We start from the raw sequence: 27,716 nt of genomic DNA on the forward strand, positions 1-27,716 counted from the left end.
TTTGCTGCAGTTGTTTTAGACAACCATCTCTGCATGATGTCGCTGTCAATAAAGCTAATTTGGTAACTTTGAAGAGTGGGTTTTGGAAAGAGGGGGCTTGGCTAATCCAATGGCTCAGTCTTTTGGAAGTAGATGAATTGAAATCGCTTACAGCTCCTTTAATAGCATTGAATCTAGGAAAGAAATGTAAGTTTCTAAGAGGCGGTATCGAGAACTGTATAGTATATGCTGCTTTGTAAGACTACCTCCTCCTGTCTAAGTGGGTGGTTCTTCACTAGAATGCGATTTTTAAGCTTATAAACGCTAGATTGGACTTTATGCCGTTATAGTAAAAAATTAGGCTCTATGAGGCTATCTAGACTGTAACCTCTTGACAGTTGCAGTTCTAACGACCAGTACTTCAGTGTCACTAAATATTTGGAGCTCAGGACAATATATCTCTACAGTTACTGCTTGTATTTGGTCTGAAAATAAACTTTGAATTTATGAGGAAAATAATGAGGAAATGTCATTCATTTACCCATTATATATTTGCTCTTGCATGAAAAATCTGTCCTGTACTCCTGCCCTGTAGTTCAGTCATGGTTTCACCTGTGCCCTGTAGTAAAGTGGTACTGCTCTGTTTGTGTTGTATGGTGTAGAGGTCGACCGATTTATCGGCCAATTTTTTTTATTTTTTAACATAATCGGCATCGGCCAATATCCAAGTATATCAAGCCGATTATTAGGCAGGCGCATCAGTGGGCAGCCTAGTGTTGTTGTGGAACACATGTTCGACGCACGCTGCCCCTAGAGTCATTTTCCAGCAGAGTGAACAGACCTCATCCAGTGCCTAAGGAAGGAGCTAAGTTCCTTGGAGAAAACGGTAAGGATTAAAACTCCTTTATATTCAATTAAAAACTTTTGATATGTTACTGCCAACTTCAAGAAAAAACACGACAAACGCGATAGGCGACATGACGTTCGGCTACTTTGGATATTGATAGCGTAGTTGAAGTTGCATTATCACAGCAGAAGGGTTGCTATCATGTCACAATAAGTAAGCAAGAATTTTGCAATTACAGACAGTGAATCTGAAACTTTTATTTGTTCTGTTTGTGTGTCTTATATTTGAGAGGGTTGTCACTCTTGAGAGATCGTTTACGGACATGTCCGTCATGTGTGTGTTTATGTTGTCTTTTAAGTTTCTCATTAAAATATTATTTATATTGAAAAGCCAGTTCTCGCCTCCTCCTTTCCATTGATCCCTTTACACTGGTGCCGAAGCCCGGGAAGGAGGAGGGATACGCCTTAGTAGAGTTCTCGCCACTACCGTCCACCCCAACGGAGCAGCCACGGCCATCTGCCAGGGGACGAGGAGCCCAGCCGCCTGAACGAGGACGATGGCCGCCGACCGCGAGGGGAGAAGGGGCTCCTAGCCGACCGCCTGGACCGGTCAGGGCCGCTGCCAGGGGCGCAGGAGTCACCTACCGGCCGCTGAAACGCGGCGGGGTTTAAGACCGCCGACCGCGAGCAGGGAGGGGCTCACTGGGGACCGCCTGGAGCGAGAGAACCGCTGCCAGGGGCGGGGGAGACCCCTTCTGTTCTCCGAGAACGCGGCGGGGTGTTCCGTCCGCCAGGGGCTGAAGGACTGCCTCGGATCCGCCAGGAGAGGCGCGGCTGTCGTCCGATAGCGGGTGGAGGAGTGGCTGAGGAACAAGCTGCGGCATTGGCGATTAAGATTTTTTTTTCATCTCTCTCTCCTCTCTCTCTCTCACTGTCGCTCTGCGTTGGCCTTTTCCCTCTTTGAATTTTTTTTTACAGTTTTTGGGGGTACTACACTGTTACAGGAAGTATTTCCATTATTTCTATTTCCCTCCCCTTGTCTCCTCCCTCGTCCAGGTAGATGGGGATGACCTGCCGGCAGACAGCGCAGAAGGCGCGCCCTCCCCCAGGGAAAGGGGGGGGGGGGTGCTCCCCAGCCTGAGAGAACGAGGGAGGAGTGTGGCAGGGGTGGAGGGCGGGGCCGGGTCGTGATCCTTCGCACCCGGTCCCGTATTAGGCTAATCAAGCCTCTGAGGTTTAAAGGTCGACTGCAGAGTATCATGCGGGAGAGAGAGATCGTTTACGGACATGTCCGTCATGTGTGTGTTTATGTTGTCTTTTAAGTTTCTCATTAAAATATTATTTATATTGAAAAGCCGGTTCTCGCCTCCTCCTTTTCCATTGATCCTGTTACAGCACTATAGGTTATTGAAGGACTGGCTTTGGTAAGCTTGGACGTTATCGGTTCTGCTGTCGGTACTGGAGAAATTAAGAAAATACATTTATTATTGCTATAAAGAGCACAACACGAGCCCTGCTTAATGAGTGACGACGGAGGACAGAACTAAACATTCAAACGTAGCCTGGTTTAGATCTGTGATATTAGTCTGATTTTATTTTAGATTTCGCCTTCCAAAGATTATAAAAATTATATTTATACATAAGCCGCATTCTGTCTAGTACAACTTCCTTCCCTTCACAGCGGTGCACTGACATTTCTCCCTAAAACAGCACGATTGGTGATTGTTGTAAAATGCAGTCTAGCTACTGTTGCTAAATTGCGGGACGCGTTTAATAATAAAAAGAGCACAAGAGATACCGTTCCCAAGGCGGTGCGCACTCCGAAACAGACCACAACGAGACAAGCAAAGTATAGGCTACTTTGGGTTTCATGTGCGCATCTAAACGATCAACTATACACAAAAATATGTCAAAACGACCGGCTTGGAAATAGTTGGGAGAAAATATGGTGCATCAGGAGCCTATTAGATCTGAACTCGGTCTTAAAGGGGAAGCAGTCTAATAAACATGCTGACGATTGAGCTATTACTGCGAATCAAACAACAAAAGGCAAAGAGAAAATCACTTACAGCTCTTGAATGAATAACATCTGCTTTAATAAGCATTAATCTATCTATGATAAACTATGCAGTGTTATTTTACAATTGATTACTTTATTAGATTTCTATTTAGACCACACCTGAACAGTAATGTTAGTGTTAACAGTAATGTAGACCTTCCTGAAATTAAATCACTGTGCCTATATAACGTTTATCTTTGTGTAATTGTTTATCTTTGTTTAATATATATATATATATATATATAACAAAAATAACCGTTAAGAATACCATTAAAGTACAGGATTGATAAGCACTATCGGTAAGAGTAGTAATACCATTAAAACCTTAACGATACCCATCCCTAGTTATGCCTGTGCTTCTCTTGGATGCTCTGAATATTGGATTACGTGTCTGGATTGCCCCTTAATTAAAGCTGCATTTGGATCTCAACCTTCGTGTCTCGGAGCAGTTTGTAACACCTGCTTTGTTTATTTAATATATTTGTTATACATTATGTATACAATATGTTTTTACATTATACATTTTTAATTTAAGTGTACAAGTGCAGATTGGTCAAGTGTTCAATAAATGTATTTGTTGAGAAATTTTGTCTATATTAAGTAATTTTTTGTGTTACATTTTATCTTTCAAATAAAAGGTTCAAATAAGAGGTTAAAAACAAGCACATATCGGCCAAAATAAATCGCCAGCATTAATCGTCCATCGGCCGACCCGGATTTCAAAAGATCGGTATAGGCATCGGCCTGAAAAACCCATATCGGTCAACCTCTAGTATGGTGCAGTCTTGGCAATGGCATAATTTTTGGGATTAATTGATGTTAAAACTATTCTGTTGGCCTTCTTGCAAGGTCACGCTAGAAAAAAATCTCCTAAATTTAGTACAACCTTAAAGAAGCTTTCAAGTAAAGGCGTTTTAGGGTTAGGTGTTTGTTTACATTGTCGTGTGAGCATGTGTGTGTTACAGTGCATAGTTCAATTCTGGTAACACTTTACAATAAGGTTCCAGCTGTTAACATTAGTTAACAACATTTGTAACAATACATGAACTAACAATAAAGAAAACTTATTAAGCATTTATTAATATTAGTTCATGTTAATTTCAAAATCAAAAGTTGTATATGTTAAAATTAGCATGATATGCTAATATGAAATGATGTAAAAATATATTGTCAGTTGTTTGTTCATGAAACCTAATGCATTAACTCAGGGGTTCTCAACCTTTTGCAAGCTGGGCCCCCCCAAAGCTGGTTCATTGCAGTTGGGGCCCCAGTGCCCCCCGCCCCGCCCCGCCCCGCTCCATGCTTTATTGTTGTTATTATTATTATTATTATTATTATTATTATTATAATTGGCAGTAGCACCAGACTTCTAATGTGAGCTTGCAGGCATTATTATTATTATTATGAGTAGTAGTAGGCCTATCATCATTACTAGGCTATTGCTATATAATTATATGAGGTTACATGCTTTATTGTTGTTATTATAATTATTATTATTATTATTATTATTATTATTATTATTATTATTATTATCATCATCAGTAGGCCTATTATCATTACTAGGCTATTGCTATAATTGGGAATTGGCACCAGACCTCTGATATTAATTTATGCTTTATTATTGTTATTATTACTAGGCCTAATAGTAGGCATCATCTGCATTTTTTACAGAAGCTTGCTGGTAGGTGATGTTAATGTGAGACCTGAGCCTGCTTTGCCTTGCAAAGATCCTCAATTCTTGGCTCAATGATTGATAAACATAGCCTCAAATCATCCTCGATTTGTGCACGATTGCGGTATTTCGTTTTGAGTGCAGTCATTTTTGAGAATCCTGCCTCACACAAATATGTCAACGCGAAAGGAAGGAGAATCTTCAAGGCGACGTCACAGAGTTCAGGGTATTCCTGCATCAATGCTGCCCGAAAGAGGGCAGGAGCTAAAGAGTTCCTTCAGTCTACGGTCACTCTTCAGCTCAATAAGCTGTTCCTGCATATCAATTGATAGCTTGTTTGCTGTGCACACAAACGGATCTCGAACAAACAAAAGAGCGATAATCCTCTTTAAAGTACGTCGCAAATTGTTTTCTCATTGCTGACAGGTGCTCAGACGCTGATTGAAATAGGGAGGAGAAATCGTGTGACGTGCCTGCATCAGTGATAAAGTCTGCAAGGCTGGGGAACATGTCGCAGTTCCCTCAACTGATGCGGCCATGCCAGAGGTCTTGTTTTTGTGTGAAGGCGTGCACTTTGTCTGCAAGGAGCAAAATATGAGCAAAATATGAGTTTCGCGATGGACCATGCAATGTGTCCATTTCACAAGTGGAGCTACTTGCTGAACGCGAGCAGCTAGGCCACGCTCACGCTGCGTCATTGCCTGCGCACCATCCGTGCATAGGTCAACGCATCGGTCCCAAGCCAAACCATTTTCACGGATAAAAATATCAAGGACATTGAAAATGGCTTCTCCTATAGTGTGCGACTGAAGAGGCCGGCAAAACAGGACATCCTCCTCAATCGCCTTGTCCCGCAGATACCTGACATAAGTGAGGAGCTGTGCCTGCCCAGCAATATCAGTGGATTCGTCCAGCTGCAGCGCGTAGTAAGGACTCTTTTTTACGAACTCTATCAGTTGCTCTCTGATATCATTGGACATGTCTACAATTCTCCTAGCGACTGTGTCATTGGACAGTGGTACTGCACCAAGTTTGGCTGCTGCACTATCGCCTATCATTATTCTGCACATGTCTTGCGCTGCCGGCAAAACGAGAGTCTCGGCGATTGAATGCGGTTTACCCAGTTTACCGATCCTTTTGGCCACTACATACGATGCCTCCAAACACTGTTTAGACACAGTGCTGTGCACTGAAATGGTTGCCTGTTGCTGATGGAGGCCATCAAGCTTTCTTTTAAAATATTCAGCTGGTTTATTTTTAATGCCAGCATGCTTTGTTTCGAGGTGCCTTTTTAATTTGCAGGGCTTCATACTGTCGTTTGCCAGCACCTCGGCACACACGACACACTGAGGTCTCAGATCAGCCGTGACTGTAAACCCAAATTGCAGGTATGCTTCATCGTACCTTCGAAGCTTTTTTGCAGCTGGTGGTGCGTCGGTTGGCTTGTTGGTCCTCACAAGAAATTTCTCCATTTTGATGTGTTTTCAATAAAGTTTAGGCAATATGTAACTGTGTGTGTGTGGTGTATGTTGAGAGACGTATCAGGGGCTAATCAGTCGGGACTTAGGCACAATCTTTAATTAAACGAACAAAATAATTATTTTGCAGACAATTCAGATTTTATTTTAATACTTAACGATTGTAGTCCTCGTCAGTGTGTGTGTGTGTGTGTGTGTGTGTGTGTCTTAGTCGTGTGGGTAGTTTTAGCTAAGTGTAGCTACTGCCTAGCAGTTAAAAAAAAAATACTGGCTAGGGCTGAGATTTGATCTAATCTTAAAAAAGAATGTTTGTGGGTTTAGTCTTTAAAAAGACTGTTGGGGTTTTGTAGTAAAGGCCTATGTAAATCGAGATTGATAAGACTAGCGAGAGCTGGCACAAGCGAACTTGGCAAGAGACTAGACTAGAGTGAATGGAAAGCTATGTCGTGAGTCAATTTAAATGCAGTGATTTATTTTTGTGTGAGAGTGAGTGAACATTTACAATTATACCCCGCTCTGTAAGCCAGGGCGGGAACGGCGGCGGCCATGCGCATGCGTGATTCATTTGCAGCCTGGACGCGGAGGGGTGTGTGTCTCTTGCTCTTACTGCTGCGCGAGGCTACTGAGAGACTGACCGCCTGTGAGTGCTTTTGGACGGGAGAGGGGCTCACGGCAGCACAGTAGGCCTAACTGCAGAGTGATTCTTGCTTTTGAAGTCTCCAAACACCACATAAGTCTCCAAAAACACCAGTAAAAGTTGCTGGATTTGTTGCTTTTGACAAAAAAAAAAAGCCGCCAGGAGGATGATTTGTTTGTGTTATAATCAGTGCTTGAAGTGGGGGGAAAAGGTGGCGGCACTCTCTTTGCATTGGCAAATCATGACATTTTTACAGTGAAAAACAAAACTTGGAGATATTGCTGTTACAACAATGTATTGTTATTTATTTAGCATAGCACTTCTCACAGCAATACTCAATCGTGTTTTGAATGATTCAGTGTTGTGAACGAATCGGTTGAGTCAAAGATTCAATGACCCATTCACAAACATCTGTCTCATTCTTGATGAATCGGCCATTTGAACGAATCGTTTGAATGAACAACTCAATGACTCGCTTAATGAAACCGCTTATGCTTATCACCTGCATTTGCGCTCACTATCGACAAACCAATCAAATTTGTTCAAAACTTTTTTTTTTAAATCAGACCAAACACATTTGAATTTTTATTCAGGAGTTATGTATATACAAAACAATAACTTTTTATGACAGTAGTTTAGTGATAAAAAAAATGTGCCCAAAAAATTTGTTTTGCCAGTTTTTTTTCCCTTCCATCGTAGCCTAAGCCCCACCGGTTGAGAACCACTGCATTAACTAATGTTAAAGAATGGAAACTTATAAACTGCATTGTTGTCATAACAGCATAAATATTTAATAATCATCATAAGGGAGTCTTACTGATCACATTAATAATCTCAGTATGACTGCAAAATTAGATGTAGGTACATACACTGGCCCCTAAAGGTACAGTTTTTCCAGAAAGTATTCACAGCGCTTCACTTTTTCCACATTTTGTTATGTTACAGCCTTATTCCAAAATTGATTAAATTCATTATTTTCCTCAAAATTCTACAAACAATACCCCATAATGACAACGTGAAAGAAGTTTGTTTGAAATCTTTGCAAATGTATTAAAAATAAAAAATGAAAAAACTCACGTATACTTAAGTATTCACAGACTTTGCTCAATGCTTTGTTGAAGCACCTTTGGCACCAATTACAGCATCAAGTCTTTTTGTGTATGATGCTACAAGCTTGGCACACCTATTTTTGAGCAGTTTCTCCCATTCTTCTCTGAGGGACCTCTCAAGCTCTATCAGGTTGGATGGTGAGCGTCGGTGCACAGCCATTTTCAGATCTCTCCATAGATGTTCAAACGGGTTCAAGTCAGGGCTCTGGCTGGGCCTCTCAAGGACATTCACAGAGTTGTCCCGTAGCCACTCGTTTGTTATCTTGGCTGTGTGCTTGGTGTCATTGTCCTGTTGGAAGATAAACCTTCGCCCCAGTCTGAGGTCCAGAGCACTCTGGAACAGGTTTTCATCAAGGATGTCTCTGTACATTGCTGCATTCATCCTGACTAGTCTCCCAGTTCCTGCCTCTGAAAAACATCCCCACATCATGATGCTGCCACCACCATGCTTCACTGTAGGGATGGTATTGGCCAGGTGATGAGCAGTGCCTGGTTTCCTCCAGACATGATATTCTGCTTTTTGTTTCTCATGGTCTGAGAGAACTTAAGGTGCCTTTTGGCAAACTCCAGGCGGGCTGTCATGAGCCTTTTATTGAGGAGTGACTTCCGTCTAGCCACTCTACCATACAGGCCTGTTTGGTGGAGTGCTGCAGAGATGGTGGTTCTTGTGGAAGGTTCTCCTCTCTCCGCATACTTGTGCACATGTGATTTTTTTTGTTTTTATTTTTAATACATTTGCAAAAATATTCTTTCACATTGTCATTATTGTTTGTAGAATTTTAGGAAAATAATGAATTTAATCCATTTTGGAATAAGGCTGTAACATAACAAAATGTGGAAAAAGTGAAGCGCTGTGAATACTTTCCGGATGCACTGTTTTGGACACTTATTAAGATTTGATTAAAAAACAAGTGGCATCTGCAGGCAAATTATGCTAGACCTTTTCTCAAAACCAACTTTACTTTTCTTTTATATTTTTGTAATTACTTTTAATCAACTTTTTGACGGTAATTTTAGAACAGTTGCCCTGAAAAGTAACCACATGTGAAGTTCAGCACATTAACTATGTACATGTTCCATTAAGTTTGACAACCAGAAAGTGTCCAAACACTTTTTTTTATCAAACCTAATAAGTATTTCAATTGTTGTCTGATTTAACATCTACCAAACTTGCTTTTGTGGTACATGTTTATTTAAATGGGGACATAACATTCTATGGCTTTTATTTAAAGCTTACTATAATTACTATAAAAATCATAATTACTAATAATAATGACTAGGGTTGGAGGGTTAATTTTAAAATGCATTCCACTACAGATTACAGATTACATTACATAAAATGTGTTTTTTAGCATATTACGTTAGATTACTCGAGGTCAGCAACGTATTCTAAATACTTCGGAATACTTCCGCACTGCCAGATTTTTTTCACTTGTTTTGCCTATAAACAAGACAGCTTTTTTTTCTCTGAAAAAAGTCTAAATAGCTTATGCAGTGTTACCTCTAAAGTAAATATATTATGTTTAAAGGATAACAATACAATACTATTTTTAAGAAAACAATCCAAAATTCTCATTTAGAATTTTTGTAGTACATCGTTGCCCTAATACCTATGTTACTAGAGAATTTTTTGTTCTAAAAAATTCTTCACAGAATTCAAAATAAAATATAATTGTAACTGGTAACAGGTGCATGTAAGGGCTAGAAATATCATTTTAGCTTAGCATAATGCTAAATCTGCAGATAGCAATTTACACAAGATTATCTATTTCTGCTTCTCCAAGCTTACTTCAAAACCCTACAGACTGTTCAAAAAGACACCTTTTTCTGATCGTATGTGGATTCTGTTTGCAGAATGAGGCAGAAACTGTATGATTTTTAGCTTTCTATATGATGCTTAAGGTTATATTGGTTAGCATTTCTGATATTCTGTAAATATCTTTTAGTCTTGTAAAAACACCCAAACCGCATAAAAAACATTGCCAAACCATATATCCTTGTAATCGTGCGTTTATTGGAATTGTTTCATCTGTCAAATTGTTTCTGACTGTTCTCTGTGAAGCCGTAGAAACATGCTGTTGTTCCTCTACTAAGCTCCCAAGGGAAAGTTCCTCCCTGAGGTCATATACTCCTATTCACTCACAACAGAGCCCTCTGTCTGCTCATATGAATGTAATATGTAATAAGAAAGTGTTTCCCTGGGGGCCTGGGTAGCTCAGTGAGTATTGACACTGACTACCAACCCCGGAGTCGCAAGTTTGAATCCAGGGCGTTCTGAGTGACTCCAGTCAGGCTTCCTAAGCTTGCTAGAGAGGGTAGAGTCACATGGGGTAACCTCCTCGTGGTCACTATAATGTGTGGTTCTTGTTACTCCCCAAACCTGATAATGACTATATAATTACTGTTTACTATAAACTAACCCTAACCCACACCCTAAACCTAAGCGTAATAGAAAACTTTTTGCAGTATTCAAATTTGAAAAAAAAATAAAACATTTAATTTAAGTATGGATCATTTTTCCATATGAGGTAATACCAAAATGTCTCCTTTGGGAGGTTTTGTCTGATTTTGCTTGCTTTTGGGTACACATTTGTCCTCAAACTTTAGCTACACACACACACATGTAGGTGCGGCTATCCTTATGAGGACTGTCCATAGACATAATGATTTCTATACCGTATGAACTATAGATTCTATCCCCTAACCCTACCCCTAAACCTAACCTTCACACAAATCTTTCTGCGTTTTTACATTTTCCAAAAAACATTGTTTAGTGTGTTTTTTAAACAATTTGAATTATGGGGACAATAGAAACGTCCTCATAAGCCACATTAATAGCTTAATACCCTTGTAATTACCAGTTTGTAACCTAAAAGATCGTCCTCGTAAACCACCAAAACCCCCACACACACACTCACACTTGCCCTATAACAATATAGCCTCAGATGTATTTAGCATTTTGCCATTATTAGTAAACGATCATAGACAGAGGTGCCATTTTATATTTATGCTCAGTAAGCTGCTGCCTTTTAATAGCGATGCTATTACTATAGTATTTATAGTAAAATATAATATGATACTGTACAATAATGTGTTACAAAAAGACTGATACTGATCATACTAGGTAAGATGTTGTGAGTTCTCCACATTTGCCATCAGTAACACACCTGAAAGGGATGTTATATATATGCATGAACACTGTGTTTGGTTCAGATAATGTAAAATGTGTTAAGTCTATGACTTTCTCTCAAAATAGTTACACTGTTCTGCATTAAGTTTAGCTCATTATTTTGTATATATGTTTTTTTATATATAAATCTAAATTATTCTGACAGTCTCAATGGCCTTATTAAAAGGGTCATATAATACATTTTTCCCCACAATATTTTCATACCTTCACTCTGACATTTATTAAACATTTGCTACTAGCTATACCCTTAAGACTTCTGTTTAAATGCGGTCTTCTCATGTGAATTGAGTAAAAATGCTGATTCATTGATTTTGGTCCAAAATAGTAATTGGCGCTGCCCCATCCATCAATAACAGCCTCCTTGCAAAGCCAGCATTCTTAGTTATCAACTGGAATAATATGAATTTATAATAATAGCATCTATCCTACTTCCTCCATATTTCCTGACTGTAACTGTATGGGCTGTGTAATGAATAAGCATAATTTATGTGTAAATTTTTATAAATTGTGTACATTTGGGCAATCAGGTGTTAATGTATTTATAGGCTACTTACAGTATGACATCACAAAAACAATAGATGTTTCAATAGTTTCAATAGATGGTCTTTTTCGACTGGTGAAGAAATTTGGAGTTCTGCAAATTTTATTGTTCATGATAAGACCCTTTAAATCTGATGTTGGACTTATAGAAACATTAAATAATAATATTACAGCACTAAGTAAGTTTTTGGGAATTGAATAATAACATTGTTACCGTAAAAGAATGATTCAATGAATGCACTTTAAGGCTCATTGGATAAAAATGTCTGCCAAATGCCAAATGTAAACTATAAACAAAATTTTTTATAGACTGCAACCCTTTTTAATGGATGTCTGTGTTAGAGTGTGTTGAAGACTAACAATAGCTATCAGGTGGTGTTTCACCTAAACGCATGGGCATATCTAAACATTATAAACAAATGTAGGCCTACTGTACACAGCTATGTAGGCAAAGCAGATGGTTTGTGACATATGTTAGCAGAGCAATACCATTAGCAGCAAGCACAAGACTCTGATGTCATCACTGTCGCTGCACTGTTAACATAGCAATATCTCATCAGACACCTGCAGCGCTTTGCGCAGGTCTGTGATTAACATTAATCTAAGCTGATGTTGTAGCATGACGTAGCAGGACTTAGTGTCCGTAACTTCTGGGTGAATCTTACAGCACATGTATTCTGTCATAGTTCTTTTTTTAAACACACAAAAAAACATTGAATCACCTTTCATGCAGGCTAATCTAATTACAATAGATCTTTTAAAGAAGAAATTACCACCATATGATTTACCATTTCTTTCTTTTTCTTCCCATTGAGCACCAAAAAGAGATATTTTTGGCCCTAATAGGCACTAATGTGGAGCTATTAGCATGCTAGTAATAGCTATAATTATGATAACTAAAATTAGATTAACTATATAACATTATTCAACTATCTTCAGCAAGGTCAAGCGTTTAAAATTATGTGGAACAATCCCAAGAATCACAGCACACTATTACTGTCACAGAGAGAGTTACACATACAGTACCATTACATTAAAGCATCCTAAATGTTCTTTCTCATAATTTCTCATAAAAATTCCACAGAATCCCTTTAAATTTAAGCCATTAAAAAGAGAGAGAGAGAGAGAGAGAGAGAGAGAGGAATATGCACTGAACAGTAGCACTTTGGTCATATAAATGTACACGGGTTTGTTTAAATTGCCCGCGTACCTCCACCATTATATGTAGGAACAATATGTGAGCTAGGTGTTATCATCTCTGCTTCCCCTTTAAGGTTTCTTGTATTGAAGAATGCGTATGTGTGAGGCAGTGGGCAGGTGGATACGAAAGAATAAACAAGAAAAAGTATAGCAGACGCAGTCTGAGTTTACGGTCCAAACGTAGCAGTGACGCAGGCTATGTTCCAGTTGAATGCTGTAAAGAAAAGTGCCTTGTATGCCCGTGAATGTGTAACATTACCGCTGAAAATAATAAAGCAGAGTTCATGAGTGAAACCAACCGACGACTACAGCGTGTGCTTCAGCTTTGTTAGCCCGGACCACTATAAGCAAGTTACCTGCTACGAGCCAAGTTATTATATTTATACCAGCTCGCTCTTAACTACTGTTGAGAGCGTGAAAGCTGTGAAGGTAACACTGGGCTTCGTCCGGGATTTTTAATGGATATAAGAGACACTAATACGGACCAAGATAATCACGGGGACGGCCGATATGCCGACGGCACTAACCCATTCGCGGCTGGCATGGAGCAAACGTTAGCCGCGGACAGAGCTATTGTTCACGGCCGGATGCTGTCTTTCAACCTAGCTTTGCCCCCCACACCACCGCCATCACGGTTGACTAACCCGTTCCTAATGCCCGTGGAACCACAGAATACAACAGATGGTGAGCCCACATACTTTTATCAGCAAACCTGTGACTGTTCAACGCATATGACAGCCAGCCCCATAGCAGTTTTACCGCACGGTTTCAAAAATAGCCCCGCCCCAACGGTTGCCCAATGCGCCATTAAGCAGCTAGCTAACCCGTTCACTTCCATGAACTGTACGATACAAAACCCTTTCTCCCAGCTCCATGCATTGCCCTCCCAGTTCACTTCAACACCTTTTCCACTCTGCACGCCCCGGCCCGTGGAACGTTGTGGAGCAATGAGCTACAATGATAACTATGCCCCACACCGTGATCGATACCAATACGGTCAGTCAGCTGTGGAAAGGGCCAAGTCGGCCCCACGGTCATCACGCACAGCGCCGGATGTTGAAATAGTGGACGTTAGTGACGATGAACATTATGAATATCAAGAGAGAATTCCAATATTAAAGCCAGGTCATTTTGATGGAATGGGCTCCTGGAAAGACTTTATTCACCGGTTCAAAAGCTGTGCAAGGGCAAACCATTGGTCGGAAACGACAAGGGCGATTCAACTGAGATTCAGCCTGACTGGCACGGCTGGAGCTATCGTCCATAAAAACCCCAGGTCTGACCGCTGGAGCTACCGGCGGATTGTGGCTGAAATAGAGACCGCCTACGGGCCTCGGTCCGACCATGCGGCAGCCATCGGCATTGAACTGAGGCAGAGGGTTAGGGGGCAGAACGAAGCCCTGCACCTATTAAGGGATGACATCTACGATAAAGTGTCCATTGTGTATGCTGACCGTACCGAGCTGGAGCAGGATGCCATTAGTGTGGAGGTTTTCACCAACGCCCTGGCCGACGCCGAGGTGGTGCAGAAATTACTGGAAAAGCAGCCGCGCACCCTATCCAGAGCATATGACATCGCACACAGCTACAAGACCACCAAGAGGGCCGCCAGAACAGTCAACAGTTCATGCAGCCTGGCCAACGCGGTCTTGTAAATCAGAGAGCCAGGGCCACCGTAGTACGTGAAAATAACAGCAGGCCAGCTTTTGTGGAGCCAGTGGGGGTAGAGGTTTGGTCCGTCAACTCGCCAGAGAGGGCTCCAGGATTTAATTAGCAGTGGCGCCAGAAGAGAGACACAAATGTCAAAATGCCAATGGGGGATTTTCAATGCCACAACTGCTCCGGTCTAGGGCATATCCAGAAGAACTGCCCTTCCCCCCGACGACCCAGACAGCAAGGCCGGACAGTCAACAAGAACACAGCACCCGACACAGGTAAAGTGGTCACCTGTACTGCGAGTCAGGGAGACGACATGTGTGTTAAAATATTGATATATGGACTGGAAATGTGTGCTCTGCTTGATTCTGGTGCGCGGAGGAATGTGTTGCCCCTCCATCTCTTTAGCTCTATTCCTGCAGAGTCCAGACCCCCAATAGAGCCATCTGTCGCACAGGTCCTGCAGGGCATCGGGCCTAGTGGGCTGGCAGTTCTGGGGGAGGTTAACTTACCAGTACAAGTCGAGAGCAGGGCTACCAATGTGAACTTTATTATGGCTGACACAGCAGAGAACACCGAGGTTATCCTGGGGCACCCTTTCTTACATCAGACAAGTGCCCAACTGGACTATGGTAACCGTGAGATAACCCTCTTCGGGGAAAAGGTACCTCGTTTTAACCAAAACCATCAGCCCCGGGTACACATTGTCAGAGTGGCCCGCACAACAGTGTTGGAGTCGGGTGTGAGTATGTAGTTCCTGGCACCGCCCACCTGCGCCATACTACTGAGGGAGACCTGATGCTGAGCCCAACCAAGGGTTTCATAGAAAAGCATCACGTCCTAGTGGCTCACATCATCGTACGGGCGCAGCGATCCACCAACGTTCCCATCAGAGTTTTCAACCTTGGTGCCTTACCTGTCATTTTGAAGAGGGGCGCTGTGGCAGGGATTCTACAGCCAGCCGCGGTGGTGGGGAAGGTGGAGTCCCAGCCGCCTCTGGCCTCATTAGCCCCTGAACCTATTAACTCTGTTTGTGCTTCTTTACCCAGCCACCTGCAGGTCCTGTATGACGAGAGCTGTGCTAGTCTGCCCGAGGGCGACCAGGCGAGGTTGGCCAGCCCGCTACGGTCTTACAGTGATGTTTTCTGTTTTCTGTAAGCCCTCTATGGGGCCCACGGACCTTGGATGTACTGGCCTCGTGCAGCATGATATCCTCACCACTGTTGGTCCGCCTGTGAAACAGCAACCGCGCCGGATGGCTAGGGACAAACAGACGGCAGCAGACCAGCAGGTGGAGCAGAGCCTGGACACAGGTGTGGCTTGACCCAGCAACAGCAGCTGGGCTTTACCAATAGTCATGGTGAGGAAGAAGGATCAGACGTTGCGATTATGTGTCGATTACAGGCCCCTAAATGAGAGAACCATAAAGGATGCTTATCCATTGCCCCGCATCCAGGACACCTTAGACACACTGTCCACAGCCAAGTACTTCAGCACGCTAGATTTAACATCAGGGTACTGGCAGGTGGAGTTGACACCAAGAGCCCGAAAAGCCGCTGCGTTCTGCACCCGTAAGGGCATGTTCGAATGGAATGTGATGCCGTTCGGACTGTGCAATGTGCCGGCCACATTCCAGAGGCTCATGGACCGTGTCCTGGCCGGGCTGTAGTGGGGAGACCTGCTTGGTCTACCTCGATGACATCATTGTCCTGGGGCGGGACGGAACTGAAATGTTAGAGCGGCTTAGTCAAGTGTTTGGCAGACTACGCGCAGCCAATCTGAAACTTAAACCTTCAAAGTGTGTCCTGTTCCGAGAGCAAGTGGCTTACTTGGGGCACATAGTCTCCGCCAAAGGTGTCGCCACTGACCCCCAAAAGATCCAAAAGGTGGCTGGGTGGCCCACACCACAAAACGTAGCTGAAGTGTGTCAGTTTGTCGGCCTGGCTTCGTATTACCGACGCTTTGTCAAAGATTTTGCCTCTGTTGCCAAGCCCCTTCACGAGCTGACCAAAAAGTATGCACGCTTTAACTGGACGGACGAGTGCCAGGGGGCGTTTGAACAGCTGAAAAGCCGGCTGATGTCAGCACCCGTGCTGGGTTATCCCCTCGACAGTGGCCAGTTGCTCCTCGACACGGACGCCAGTGATTGGGGAATTGGAGCAATCCTTTCCCAAGTGCAAGAAGGTGAGGAGAGAGTACTCGCCTATGGGAGCAGGAGATTGTCAGCCACTGAGCAAAACTACTGCACCACCAGACGAGAACTTCTGGCAGCTGTCGAGTTTACCTCTCATTTCCGGCAGTATCTGCTAGGGAGATCATTCATCATACGTACTCACCACAGCAGCCTACGCTGGTTGACTCGGATGAGGGAGCCTGAGGGCCAGCTTGCTCGCTGGCTGGGGAAACTGGCAGAGTATGACTTCCAGGTGGTCCATCGCCCAGGGAGACATCACCAAAATGCAGACGCGCTCTCCAGAAGACCCTGCGGAACGTTGTGCTCATGCAGAGTGCCAGAGCCTAGCTTCAGTAACCAGTTTCAGCACAAAGGGATTCAGTGCAACATGGCTGAGAGTCCAGTTTCAGAGGATGCTGGGGAAACTCCTGCAGAGCAACCTCCAGTGGGGGTAGTGGTGCCCGAAGGTAGCTATGGAGACAGCCCCGCAGTTGAGCCTAAGCATCTACCAGTGGGGGTAGTGGACACTTTCAGTGACAATCAAGCTGTCTTTTCATTCCGTCCAAGTGTCTACAGGGTGAGTGGACCAGCCCAAGTCAACCTGTTCGGTGGTTGGACCCAAGAGCAGTTAATCAGTGCCCAAGAAGCTGACCCAGGTATAGCACCAGTGAGGAAGTGGATGGACGAGGGGAGGGGCAGGCCACCCTGGGTTGACATAGCACCCAACAGCCCTGCCACCAAAGCTTACTGGTCACAGTGGAAAAGGCTCTATCAGAAAGACGGAGTTTTGCTAAGGAAATTTTACTGCACGGATGGAAGGGTGTTCTATCCACAGATCTTACTGCCTCGAGAGTACCGCGCCTCAGTGATAGAACAATTGCACGATGGTCCAGTCGGTGGCCATTTTGGAGGGGAAAGAACCCTTGCACGTCTCAAGGCCCGGTACTACTGGTACAATATGAGAGATGACGTCACTCTGTGGTGTCGCACTTGCACCCGTTGTGCTGCGAAAGCCCGGCCCGAGAAAACACCTCAAGCCACCATGGGCACAGTGCGAGTTGGTGCCCCCTTCGAACGGATCGCAGTTGATTTAATGGGACCATTAAATGAAACTGAAAGGCGCAACCGCTACATAATAGTGGTACAGGACTACTTCACCAAATGGGTGGAAGCCTATCCTGTTCCCAACGAACAAGCAACGACAGTGGCTGAAAAGATTGTTTCCGAGTGGGTGTGTAGGTACGGAGCTCCACAGTGCCTGCACAGCGACCAAGGTACCAATTTCAAGTCAGCAGTGTTCCAGGGGATGTGTGAGCTGTTGGGAATCGACAAGACACGGACCACGCCGTTTCGGCCACAGTCAGATGGCCAAGTAAAGCGTTTCAATGCCACCCTGCAGAAAATTCTAGCCACCACTGCAGAACAATGTCATTGGGACTGGGACATTATGACCCCATATGCAATCATGGCTTACCGTGCAACCAAACACAGCTCCACAGGCCTGACGCCTAATATGATGTTGTTCGGACGGGAAATTACAGAGCCGGTGGATCTTGTTGCTGGGTTGCCACCTGACCCAGACAACAGTGCTACCCCGTCAACCTATGTTGTACAGCTAAGGGAACGGCTCGAGCTATCTCACCAGTTGGCCCGGGAGGCGCTGGGAAAATCTGTCGAGCATGCCAAACGAGTCCAATACAAAGTCGGTGATGCAGTATGGTTCCTGGTCAAAGGCACAAAAAGAGTAAAGAATAAAGTGCGGAAATTCCTCCCTTCCTACGAGGGTCCGTACTTCGTGGTGGGTGTACTGGACGATTTGGTCTACCGAATAAAAAGGGGCCCGAGAATGAAGATGAAAGTCGTTCATCATGACAAACTCAAAGCTTACCACTCCAGGACAGCACTAGACAACGACTGGGTTTTGCAAGAGGCTGAAATGTGGGCACCAGTGGAGGCGCCAACCCCGTTGTCAGACATTAGCTCTTCAGAAGTTGATATCAGCCCTCTTGACCTTTGGGGCACATCACCAGAGACAAAGGACCCTGTGGTGGGGTCCCTTCCAGGTCTTTTCTCTTTACCACCATCATCAGCGGTTTCACCGAGCAGCAGCCAGCTACCTTGCCACACGGCTGAGCCTTCACTGGATGAGGTCAGGGGGCAAGCTGCTCATCCTCTTTTGAACTCCACACTTCGGCGTCGACCCCGGAGGGTCCGCAGAGCTCCTGAGATGTTTGGTGATTGGGTTGTTCACTGAGCATCTGTTTGAGGTTGGGTGAAGGCGGATCGCTGCCCTCCTCAAACTAAAACCCAAAAGAGTTCCTGTATTGTCAAAACCAAAAGAGTTCCTGTATTGTTAAAACCAAAAGAGTTCCTATATTGTCAAAACCAAAAGAGTTCCTGTATTGTCAAAACCAAAAGAGTTCCTGTATTGTTAAAACCAAAAGAGTTCCAGTATTGTATTATTACCAAAGTAACTTGACTATGTTGAGGTTAAAAATGTGAAGTTGGTATGGGGTTAATATAATTGTTTACTATCAACAGTCAGTAATTTGGATACTAGTGGGCCGCATAGTTTTGTTATAGCATCCTGGGTGTGTATAGTGACTGTCTAATTAATATTTTTCTGTTTACAGGGTAATGATGCTGGAGATATGTTAAAGGTTTAATCATTCTCCAGAGTGGGGGTAGTGTTATCATCTCTGCTTCCCCTTTAAGGTTTCTTGTATTGAAGAATGCGTATGTGTGACGCAGTGGGCAGGTGGATACGAAAGAATAAACAAGAAAAAGTATAGCAGACGCAGTCTGAGTTTACGGTCCAGACGTAGCAGTGACGCAGGCTATGTTCCAGTTGAATGCTGTAAAGAAAAGTGCCTTGTATGCCCGTGAATGTGTAACATTACCGCTGAAAATAATAAAGCAGAGTTCATGAGTGAAACCAACCGACGACTATAGCGTGGTGTGCTTCAGCTTTGTTAGCCCGGACCACTATACTGCCCTACAAAGCAAAAAGGCAGTAACTACGCAGAGTGCAGAACTGAGAAAAATGACTTTAAAGTTATCCTGTCATCCAGCCTAAGTAGTTGTAGGTAGATTATTGGACATGTGGCTGTTTTGTTACTTTATATTAGCTTATTCTTTGTACATATCAATCCTCATATTTAATTTGATATTTTACCCCTATTTTGCAGTTACTGTATTCTTGCTTTGTATTACTTATCAAAAACGTGGCACCATACCAAGGAAAAAGGCGGTAACTACAGATTCTCCAAAAACTATTTTGCCACAACTTGGGCTCTGGGTGTGTTATACACTGTATTTGAAATAATTGGAACCATTTGTTTTCCTGAACATGGATATACCAAACCCAAACTAATTTGACCATTTTAGGACAATATTTTCCACCCAGAAGCTGTTCTGATGCTGAAACGGCTGCTTAAAGTCTCACATTGCTAAGCTGTGTCAAGGCCCAAATTGGGAAAATTTATTTTGAATAGGACCACATGCTTTTCTAGTTATTGAATATTTTTCCACCGCTGGTTGGATTATAACTTTGTGACATGAACAACAAAATGATGACATGGCATCAGCGATGATGTGAAGTTACAGAGGATAAAGTTACAGCTAGGAGCAGGGAGGATCAGGGGCAGGTAAGCAAAGCTATTTAAAACATCGCCTGTCAATTAGCATAATGCTATCTGAATGGACCTCTGAGAGGAAGTCCCGCCCTGGTGGCTGACAGGTGTTTATATTGTGATAGCCTAGCCTCTAAATGTTTAATCTGTCACTGTTACTTACCATTCTCCGGGTATTTTCTTTTCAATGCCATTTCGACCATCTTCTTTCCCCGGCTTTGTGCCATCTCAAACAAAATTTGTGTGAAGTTAGAAGTGTGAAATCGCAAATGTTAAAACCGTCCCGTGAGGATGCCGCGAAGTCAGCTGTGTGTGTTCACCATGGAAACAGTAACTTCACTGCGCAGCAACACGGTTATTTTTTGTTAGGTAAAACATAACAAGAATACAGTAATGGATGTTACTGTACTCTTGCTTTGTTTCACTAGGGCTTTTAGTTACTGTACAAACGACTACCATTTTTCTCCAAAACGACACACATTTGAGATAAGATGTTTTGTCACATAACAAAGGATGCCTTGAATGTCATGAAAATGATAATAACTCATTTTTGACCAAAAATGCAGTTACTGCCTTTTTGTTTTGTAGGGCAGTATAAGCAAGTTACCTGCTACGAGCCAAGACATTATATTTATACCAGCTCGCTCTTAACTACGGTTGAGAGCGTGAAAGCTGTGAAGGTAACATAGGAATTAAATTAAACTGTCCTTATTCTACATTATTATTATGTAAGGAAATTTATAATGGAATTAGTCGCATTCAACAACCATTATAATAAACATAAATGACAAATAACTAGATTATTTGTCTGAATAAAATACTCCACCATTAAAATCGTAATATAACGTCTCTTGTATTACGTATCCACTCACAATTTCTATTGTAAAGAATTAGCTTTAATAAGGGAATTAGAATTAATTAACTTATTGGAGTAATATTATTCTCATGGTTTATTGAAAATAATATCACACATATTTAGGTACAGCTTTGAAGTGAAACCTTTTAAAAACAGGGATGAGATTATTTATCAAAATATACCACAGCCAAATGATCTTTGAATACTGACAAATTTTATTGCTATTCTAAACATAAATCTACAACATGAAACAGGGTTGTGAGTAAAGTGACAGAATGTGAAATAAATGATCAATAAAGATAAAATGAACTTTTCGGAATCTGTTGACATTGTCTTAAGAACCATTTATCCTTCTTTGTGTCTAAATCGATTTGCAATCGGATTACCCAAAGTATTCAACTAATACACCAGCATTTTTAGCCAAAGTCTGGAGAAGTACTTGCATGTCATTGCATTTCCTTGCGTTGCGTTTCGTCATGTTGCTTGACTCTTTGGCGTTTGTAGAAAGTTCTTCCGTCGATGTCTTGGACTCTGTTATGATCGTAGATAGTTGTTGTATGGATGAAGTGAGGCCTTCTGCAAGGAGGACTCGCGACTCCTGTTGGGTGTCTGAACCATAGAGCAGAGAGTGAGAGGCTACCTCGGGACTTAGTCCCGAGTTTTCCTTGGACTCTACATGGCACGGAGGATCTGGAAGAAGCAAGATAGCCGAAGAGAGGAGACCAAGCAACGGTTCCAAGAGAGCATTGCAAGAGAGAAGCACAATTCAAGAGAGTTCTTTCCTGGTAGGAATGTTTTGAACTGAAATTGTCCGCAACCCAATGGTGTCCTGAGCCAATCAGAAATTGAATTTAGAGTCACATGTTCGACTGGTCTGTCCTTTTAAAAGTTGATTTAAAATCCTTTGTGTGGAGGGTTCTTTCAACTCCCACTCAAAATAGTGCATGTTTAATCATGAACTTTTATATCTTGAAAGCAGTGCAAGAGACATGACATTCGTTGTCATGAACATTCTCTACGTAAACAAGCAAACATTTACATTCTAAATGTGACATGCTTTCTTGTAAATTGCACGTGTAAGTAACAAAACATGAAAATCCCTGGTTACAAATCTGGTTAATTCATTGGTTTTACAACATGGATAAAACAATACACATTATGAGAAACCTGATTGTCGGGGGTATAATATCAAGTTAAGCCTTGAATATTTACTATACAAGATTAAAGAATATAATCATTGATTTGTTAGTTAGAAGTGATTACAAATCACTACACATATTTTAAATGTACACCAGGCTATAATCATTCATTTGTCAGTTAAACAAGTGATCACAACTCATAGAGTAATTTTCAGAATTATCTAGTATGGTGTATATTTTTAGGGTTAAATCACAAGTACTGGGACTTTGTGTGAAGTGGTCATTCATTCCCTTTTTGCTGCTGTTTGCAGAATAATAACGATCTCATAATTTTTCATTGATAGTATCACGGTTAGAAAAATACTTATATGTATGTCTTTTCTATTCTGTTCAGCTCATAGTAACCAAATCATTTTATTTAGTTAAAAATAATCTGCTGAATTTCTTGTTGCAGATCTCATTGTTAAGGTTATCCAGCAGAACATGGGAGGAATCAAACAGGAGGACTACAAGAAGGTGTCTGTGTGTGTGTGTTACTGTTCTGAATATTAGATATATATTAATAGTGATTTGATGCAGTAAAAATGCCTGAATGCCTATAACAGACAGCATGCAGCTTATATACATTTAGACATCGCACAGATCTAACACTTTGAAGAATCTGTCCCGTCTGCTTATACATTAATGGCTGTGTTTGCTTTAATATCTCCCCAAGGTATTCAAGATTTAATCCCATCTGTTCACGCTGGTAATTCATTAACAGCTGTGTTTACACTAATATCAACTAAAGGGGTATTTTGATTAAAAACAGTGCAGAGTCTCGTGCAGGAGCTCTGCATACATCACAAGACACAACGCACAGGCAGACACACACATGTGAGAGTTTTAAAGCAGCCAGCTGTGATCAAACAGCGCACGGGTACTCGAATTTAGTCAGATCTGGGTAATGCCGGTATTTTTTAAGCATCGGTCGTTGTCTATTAAAATACTGAACAAAGCGGCACCCTGCAGTTTGTAAAGCACTGTGCTGGACAAATGTCTTTTAGTTAGTGTCTGATGTAGGAGCGCTGTGTTTTGTTGATGCCTTATAAAATGTAAAAGATCAACATTTTAAAATGCGTCTAGAAGTGAATTTGTCATTTAAATTTGACCACCTGACAAATGCACACCACGGGAACATTAATATAAATTGCACAAACATTGTCATTTAGAAATGAGTTCTCATGTGTGTCTTAATCGAGATTGCGATGTTTTGACCATTAACTGTGCAGTTCTACTGTGTATATATACACAATGTAATGTCAATAGTATTCATAGGTAATCGTACGTAGTGTGGTTCTAATTTTCATATGTTTGGATAGACATCAAAATGTAGCTACAAAATCAACACATTGACAGCATCTAAAACCCTTTTACATATGAACAAAAAAGCACAGTGTATTGAAGCCGCAAAATGCTCAAGGGGGTCCCCCTCGGTCAAATGGCAAAATGCTTGAGTGGGACCCCCGTCCCAAGTGCTCAAAATGCTTCTACACTGTCAATTCTAATTAGTTAACCTTACTTAAAAAAAAGCATGTACACCGATTGCCTTAAAAAAATCGAAGCAAATGTACTTATTTGGTTGTAAATTTACTTGTTTGACTCAAATGAACCAGCTCTGAGGTGAATCACAACATTACAAACTTTGATTTGAAGCAAAAAAGTATATAAAAAAGACAAATGTACAAGACTGTGTTCGAAACGTTTTTCATGTTTTCTGGGAATAAACAGCAGACCCATGATGCACTGCGAATGACGTGATCAAATTAAAAACAATGTAAAAATTATTCAGATATAAACAAATATGTAAGTAGTTGGAGACTGTAGTGAGACTGTTTGGATTGCATCATTTACAGTGCAACATGGGAGTGTGGTTGCTGCAGAGCTTTTTGCTGCTGTTTGTTTGACAGTGATGGCGTCAACAGAAGAATATACCTTTGATTTTACAATTTACCCTAACTAACACTAACCCTTACCAGAATGTTGTGCTCTATTGTTTTATATATAACGCTTATTATTATTACAATAGGCCCTGACCCAAACCCTAACCCTACCCATAAAAGAAAACTTTTCGCATTCTAGAGTAATAATAATTATAAAAAATTTTTTTTATTGATGAATACTTTTGCCTGATAATATCCTATGCTAATATCATCTCTTTTCTCATTTGTCTCCAAACTATTGCTAAGTATGCACACACACACACACACACACACACAAATTGTACGGTTCAGTATTTATCCAAATGTAAAACAATGTGTACACTTTAGAATATCTACGAATAACCTATGAAAGAGTTCACTTTGTGTCATATGTGATCACATGTCCCAATCTCAGTTGTTACTTTTTCTTTACCTTTGGCATGCACACAAATGATGTCTCTTCAACCCAATGGCAAAGCAGCCAGAGAATGTTGTATTATTGCTTCAGGTAGTGTTAAATCCAAACATCTCTAATGACTTACAGTTCATGACCCTTATTTCATGCTCACACACACTTTCTTTCTTTCTGTCTTAACTCCAAAATGCCAGCATGACAAGCATTGTTCTTTGTGATTGTTTTCTGTTGTTCACATTACATTTATACTGTACTTTTCATTAGTTGTTTGCATTAATTATTAGTACAGCAAGCAACATTTTCCTTCTCTCCTCTCCTATCTTCAGGCTATCTACTATGAGCTTGGCTTCATAGTCCTGACTGTTCTGGGGGTGTTGTTTGTGTTGCTGATGCCGATTGTGGGTTTGGGTTTCTGTGTGTGCCGCTGCTTTGAGAACTGTGGGGGTGAGATGCATCAGAGACATAAGAAGAATGCTGACTGCCAACGAGGCTTCTACATGGCCTCACTCATAGCTACCTCCATCTTCCTCAGGTGAGTCTTCCTCACAAACAGAGTTTAGGATACAATAATCTTTACATTTCACTTATTAGACTGAATTTGTTATGCAGAGAATAATGATGTGTGATGATGAGGGGGACTAAATGTGAATTTAAGAACATAAAAGAAGTTAATATATATACTGTATTATACAGCCATTATATGTAAAGGCTGGTCAAATTGATACCCTACGTGGTGCTCCGTGATTGTTGTACTGGGGGGTGGGGTGTGTTGCGAAAGTGTGAGCGCGAGGCGACCATTTGTGGTCCAAATTTGTTTTTGCAAAATGGCACCAATGTTGCCAGCTGGATCTAGAAAAACAACAGAAAGATCTATGATGTTAGGACACTTCAAATTTATTTAGACAAGTTTATTATCAACAGGTCTTCACTCTCAGGAAAAAAAGAAGTGTTAAACTGTCAATGGTCATCACTTGGATGGTACCCCTCAAGGGAACTGTTTTGTACCTCTAGGTACAATTTGAGGCTGTAAATCTGCTAAATGTTTATAAGTGAGACATTACTAACTGACTAAATTCACACACTTCACACATTCATAAAAATATACATACAAATATGCTTTGTCTGTGATAAAAGAATGCAAAAATATAGGGGAGACTGGTCTAGTTAACACATGGGGAAGTTATCATATCTCAGTAACCGTCCAATTACACAAACATATTTTCTCTAGCTGTTGTTTTGTAAGTTTTATTCAAAATGCCTATTTTAAAACAGAGTGTTAGTAAGTGTTAAGGGCCAGTGTTTATACAAAGATTTTGTGAGCACTTTAAGATTAATGACTAATGTCTTTTGAAGTTCATCCTGGATTAACTGCAGAAGTTTACTTTTATGCATTGTCCTTTGTTAGTTGGCTGATGAAGGCTTTTGTTGGCAATTTACTGATTGTCTATGTATTCCATTTTAAGAGTGTAGTCCATCATTAGACCAAGGTGATGCAGGAAGAGATCAGTGAGGTGCGTCACAGTTCAACCGGCTGGTAATTTCGGTGAGATCTACCCTAAATCCAAGGTTTAGGCAATGGCATATGAAATATCCCATGTCTAATGGTTGGAGTTGGCATCAGTTCATCCTCTGAGGTCCATCGTAATAGACTGAAGTGATGTCTGGTTGTGGTTTGTAAAGATGGTGTGGATGTGGTGGTTTGATTGCTCTTTTTTCCCCATCCTGTTTCTGGTTAACACTCTTAATATTTACTTTACTATAATACTATAGTACTATTTACTTTATAATAATAAATAAAAATGTATATAATGGTTGATTGCTTCGCAGTGATTTGTTCATGTGACGGTCGAGGAGTTAGGGTTAGGGTTGTCGCATGTGTTTTATATGTGATATTTTTTAAACTTTTTTTAGTTTTATGAATCGTTTTACTTTCATAATTGTTATACTGTTTAAATAGTCTGAAAAGCCTATAATAAGCTGTTTAATGGCAGGTTTCATTGTGACAGTTTACACCATATAGTGTTAGCATAGTGGTCACAAGATCCATGAGTGTTTAACAAACAGTTTTTTTTTTTTCCTGGGCATAATCGTTTAAATACTGTTAAATGGTGGAAATGTTAAATCATTTCATTCTTTCTTTGTTTTGTTTTTTTGTAGCCAAGACTTTAAGGAAAGTGTATATATATATATATAAATTCACTTAAAAAAAACTATAATTTAAAAGAATCTGAATAAAATGTAAAAACAGTTTATGTCAGTTAATAAAATGCGCCGTTCTGTGTGGGGGGTGGGGGGGGGCTAATTTGCATGCAAATATGACCAGTGATCCTAGTTAAAGATCAATATACTAATACAACAACTACAGCTAGACCTAGAAATAGAATAGAGGTCACAGGCTACTCTGAACCCTAATCATCCAAAATAGTATCTTTCTTCTGTGTGATAAAACACATTCCACATTAATATAGGCTGTGAACTTGTGTGCCAAGTTAATAGTGACATTTTTTAATGAATGTTTTATTTTATTTTATTCACATTCAGAAATGTATTACTATATAAAACAATTTGAATAAAAGGACATTTTGAAGGTTTGAAGAACAGTTTTTGGAGGTTTAAAAAGCTTGTACCATTGCTAGAGAGTCCAGTGAACATACCTGCAGTGGTCTAGAATGACACACACAGAGACACATTCTCATGTGACATTGATAGCCCTGAGTCTGTCTGGAGAGAAAGTCCCCTCTTTATTTCTGTCCCCCTATCTGTCCCCTTCTCTTTTCTGTGACAGTGCTGACAGCAGTTTCTTGGGTCACAATGGGCATTTGTGAGACATAGAGACTGCACTGTGAGTGTATGTATGTGTGTCTTGATGGACTTACTGAGAGGTTTGCGGTAATTGTGCTGAATGAGGCCTGGGAGCAGAGAACATGACTTTGCGAATCTGCTCTCTTTGCTCTTTTCTTTTCTCTCTCTCTCTCTATGGCTTCCTTTGTTGAATCACATTTCGCCTTTATTAAATCTTTTTTTTTTACTGAGAGAGAGAGAGAGAGAGAGAGAGAAAGAGTAAAGAGAGTGGGGGAAAGTAGAATGAGGTTTGTCTAGCAATAATCTGTAATATGATCCCACAATTTCTTATGTAATATCCACTAAATTAGTAAAGTGTGAGTGCTGGTGTAT

At 41.3% G+C, this 27,716-nt stretch overlaps 1 protein-coding gene across 11 annotated transcripts in view; it reads left to right on the forward strand.

Annotated features, from left to right (window-relative positions):
- Positions 1-27,716, forward strand: part of LOC127644398 (prominin-1-A-like) — a 95,467-nt gene that overhangs the window by 12,604 nt on the left and 55,147 nt on the right. For 7 of the 11 annotated variants that reach the window (XR_007970642.1, XR_007970643.1, XR_007970644.1 and 4 more), the window contains exons 2-4: positions 22,621-22,682; positions 24,609-24,635; positions 24,869-25,074. Coding sequence is in view for 4 of the 11 variants with exons in the window: in XM_052127543.1 (XP_051983503.1) it covers positions 22,621-22,682; positions 24,609-24,635; positions 24,869-25,074 (295 nt within the window). In the remaining 7 variants the exon portion in view is untranslated. The remainder of the gene's footprint in view (positions 1-22,620; positions 22,683-24,608; positions 24,636-24,868; positions 25,075-27,716) is intronic. The other 4 variants (XR_007970645.1, XR_007970647.1, XR_007970648.1 and 1 more) reach the window with 1 other exon arrangement.

The sequence above is a fragment of the Xyrauchen texanus genome, chromosome 5, assembly GCF_025860055.1.
Source record: "Xyrauchen texanus isolate HMW12.3.18 chromosome 5, RBS_HiC_50CHRs, whole genome shotgun sequence".
Taxonomy (NCBI): domain Eukaryota; kingdom Metazoa; phylum Chordata; class Actinopteri; order Cypriniformes; family Catostomidae; genus Xyrauchen; species Xyrauchen texanus.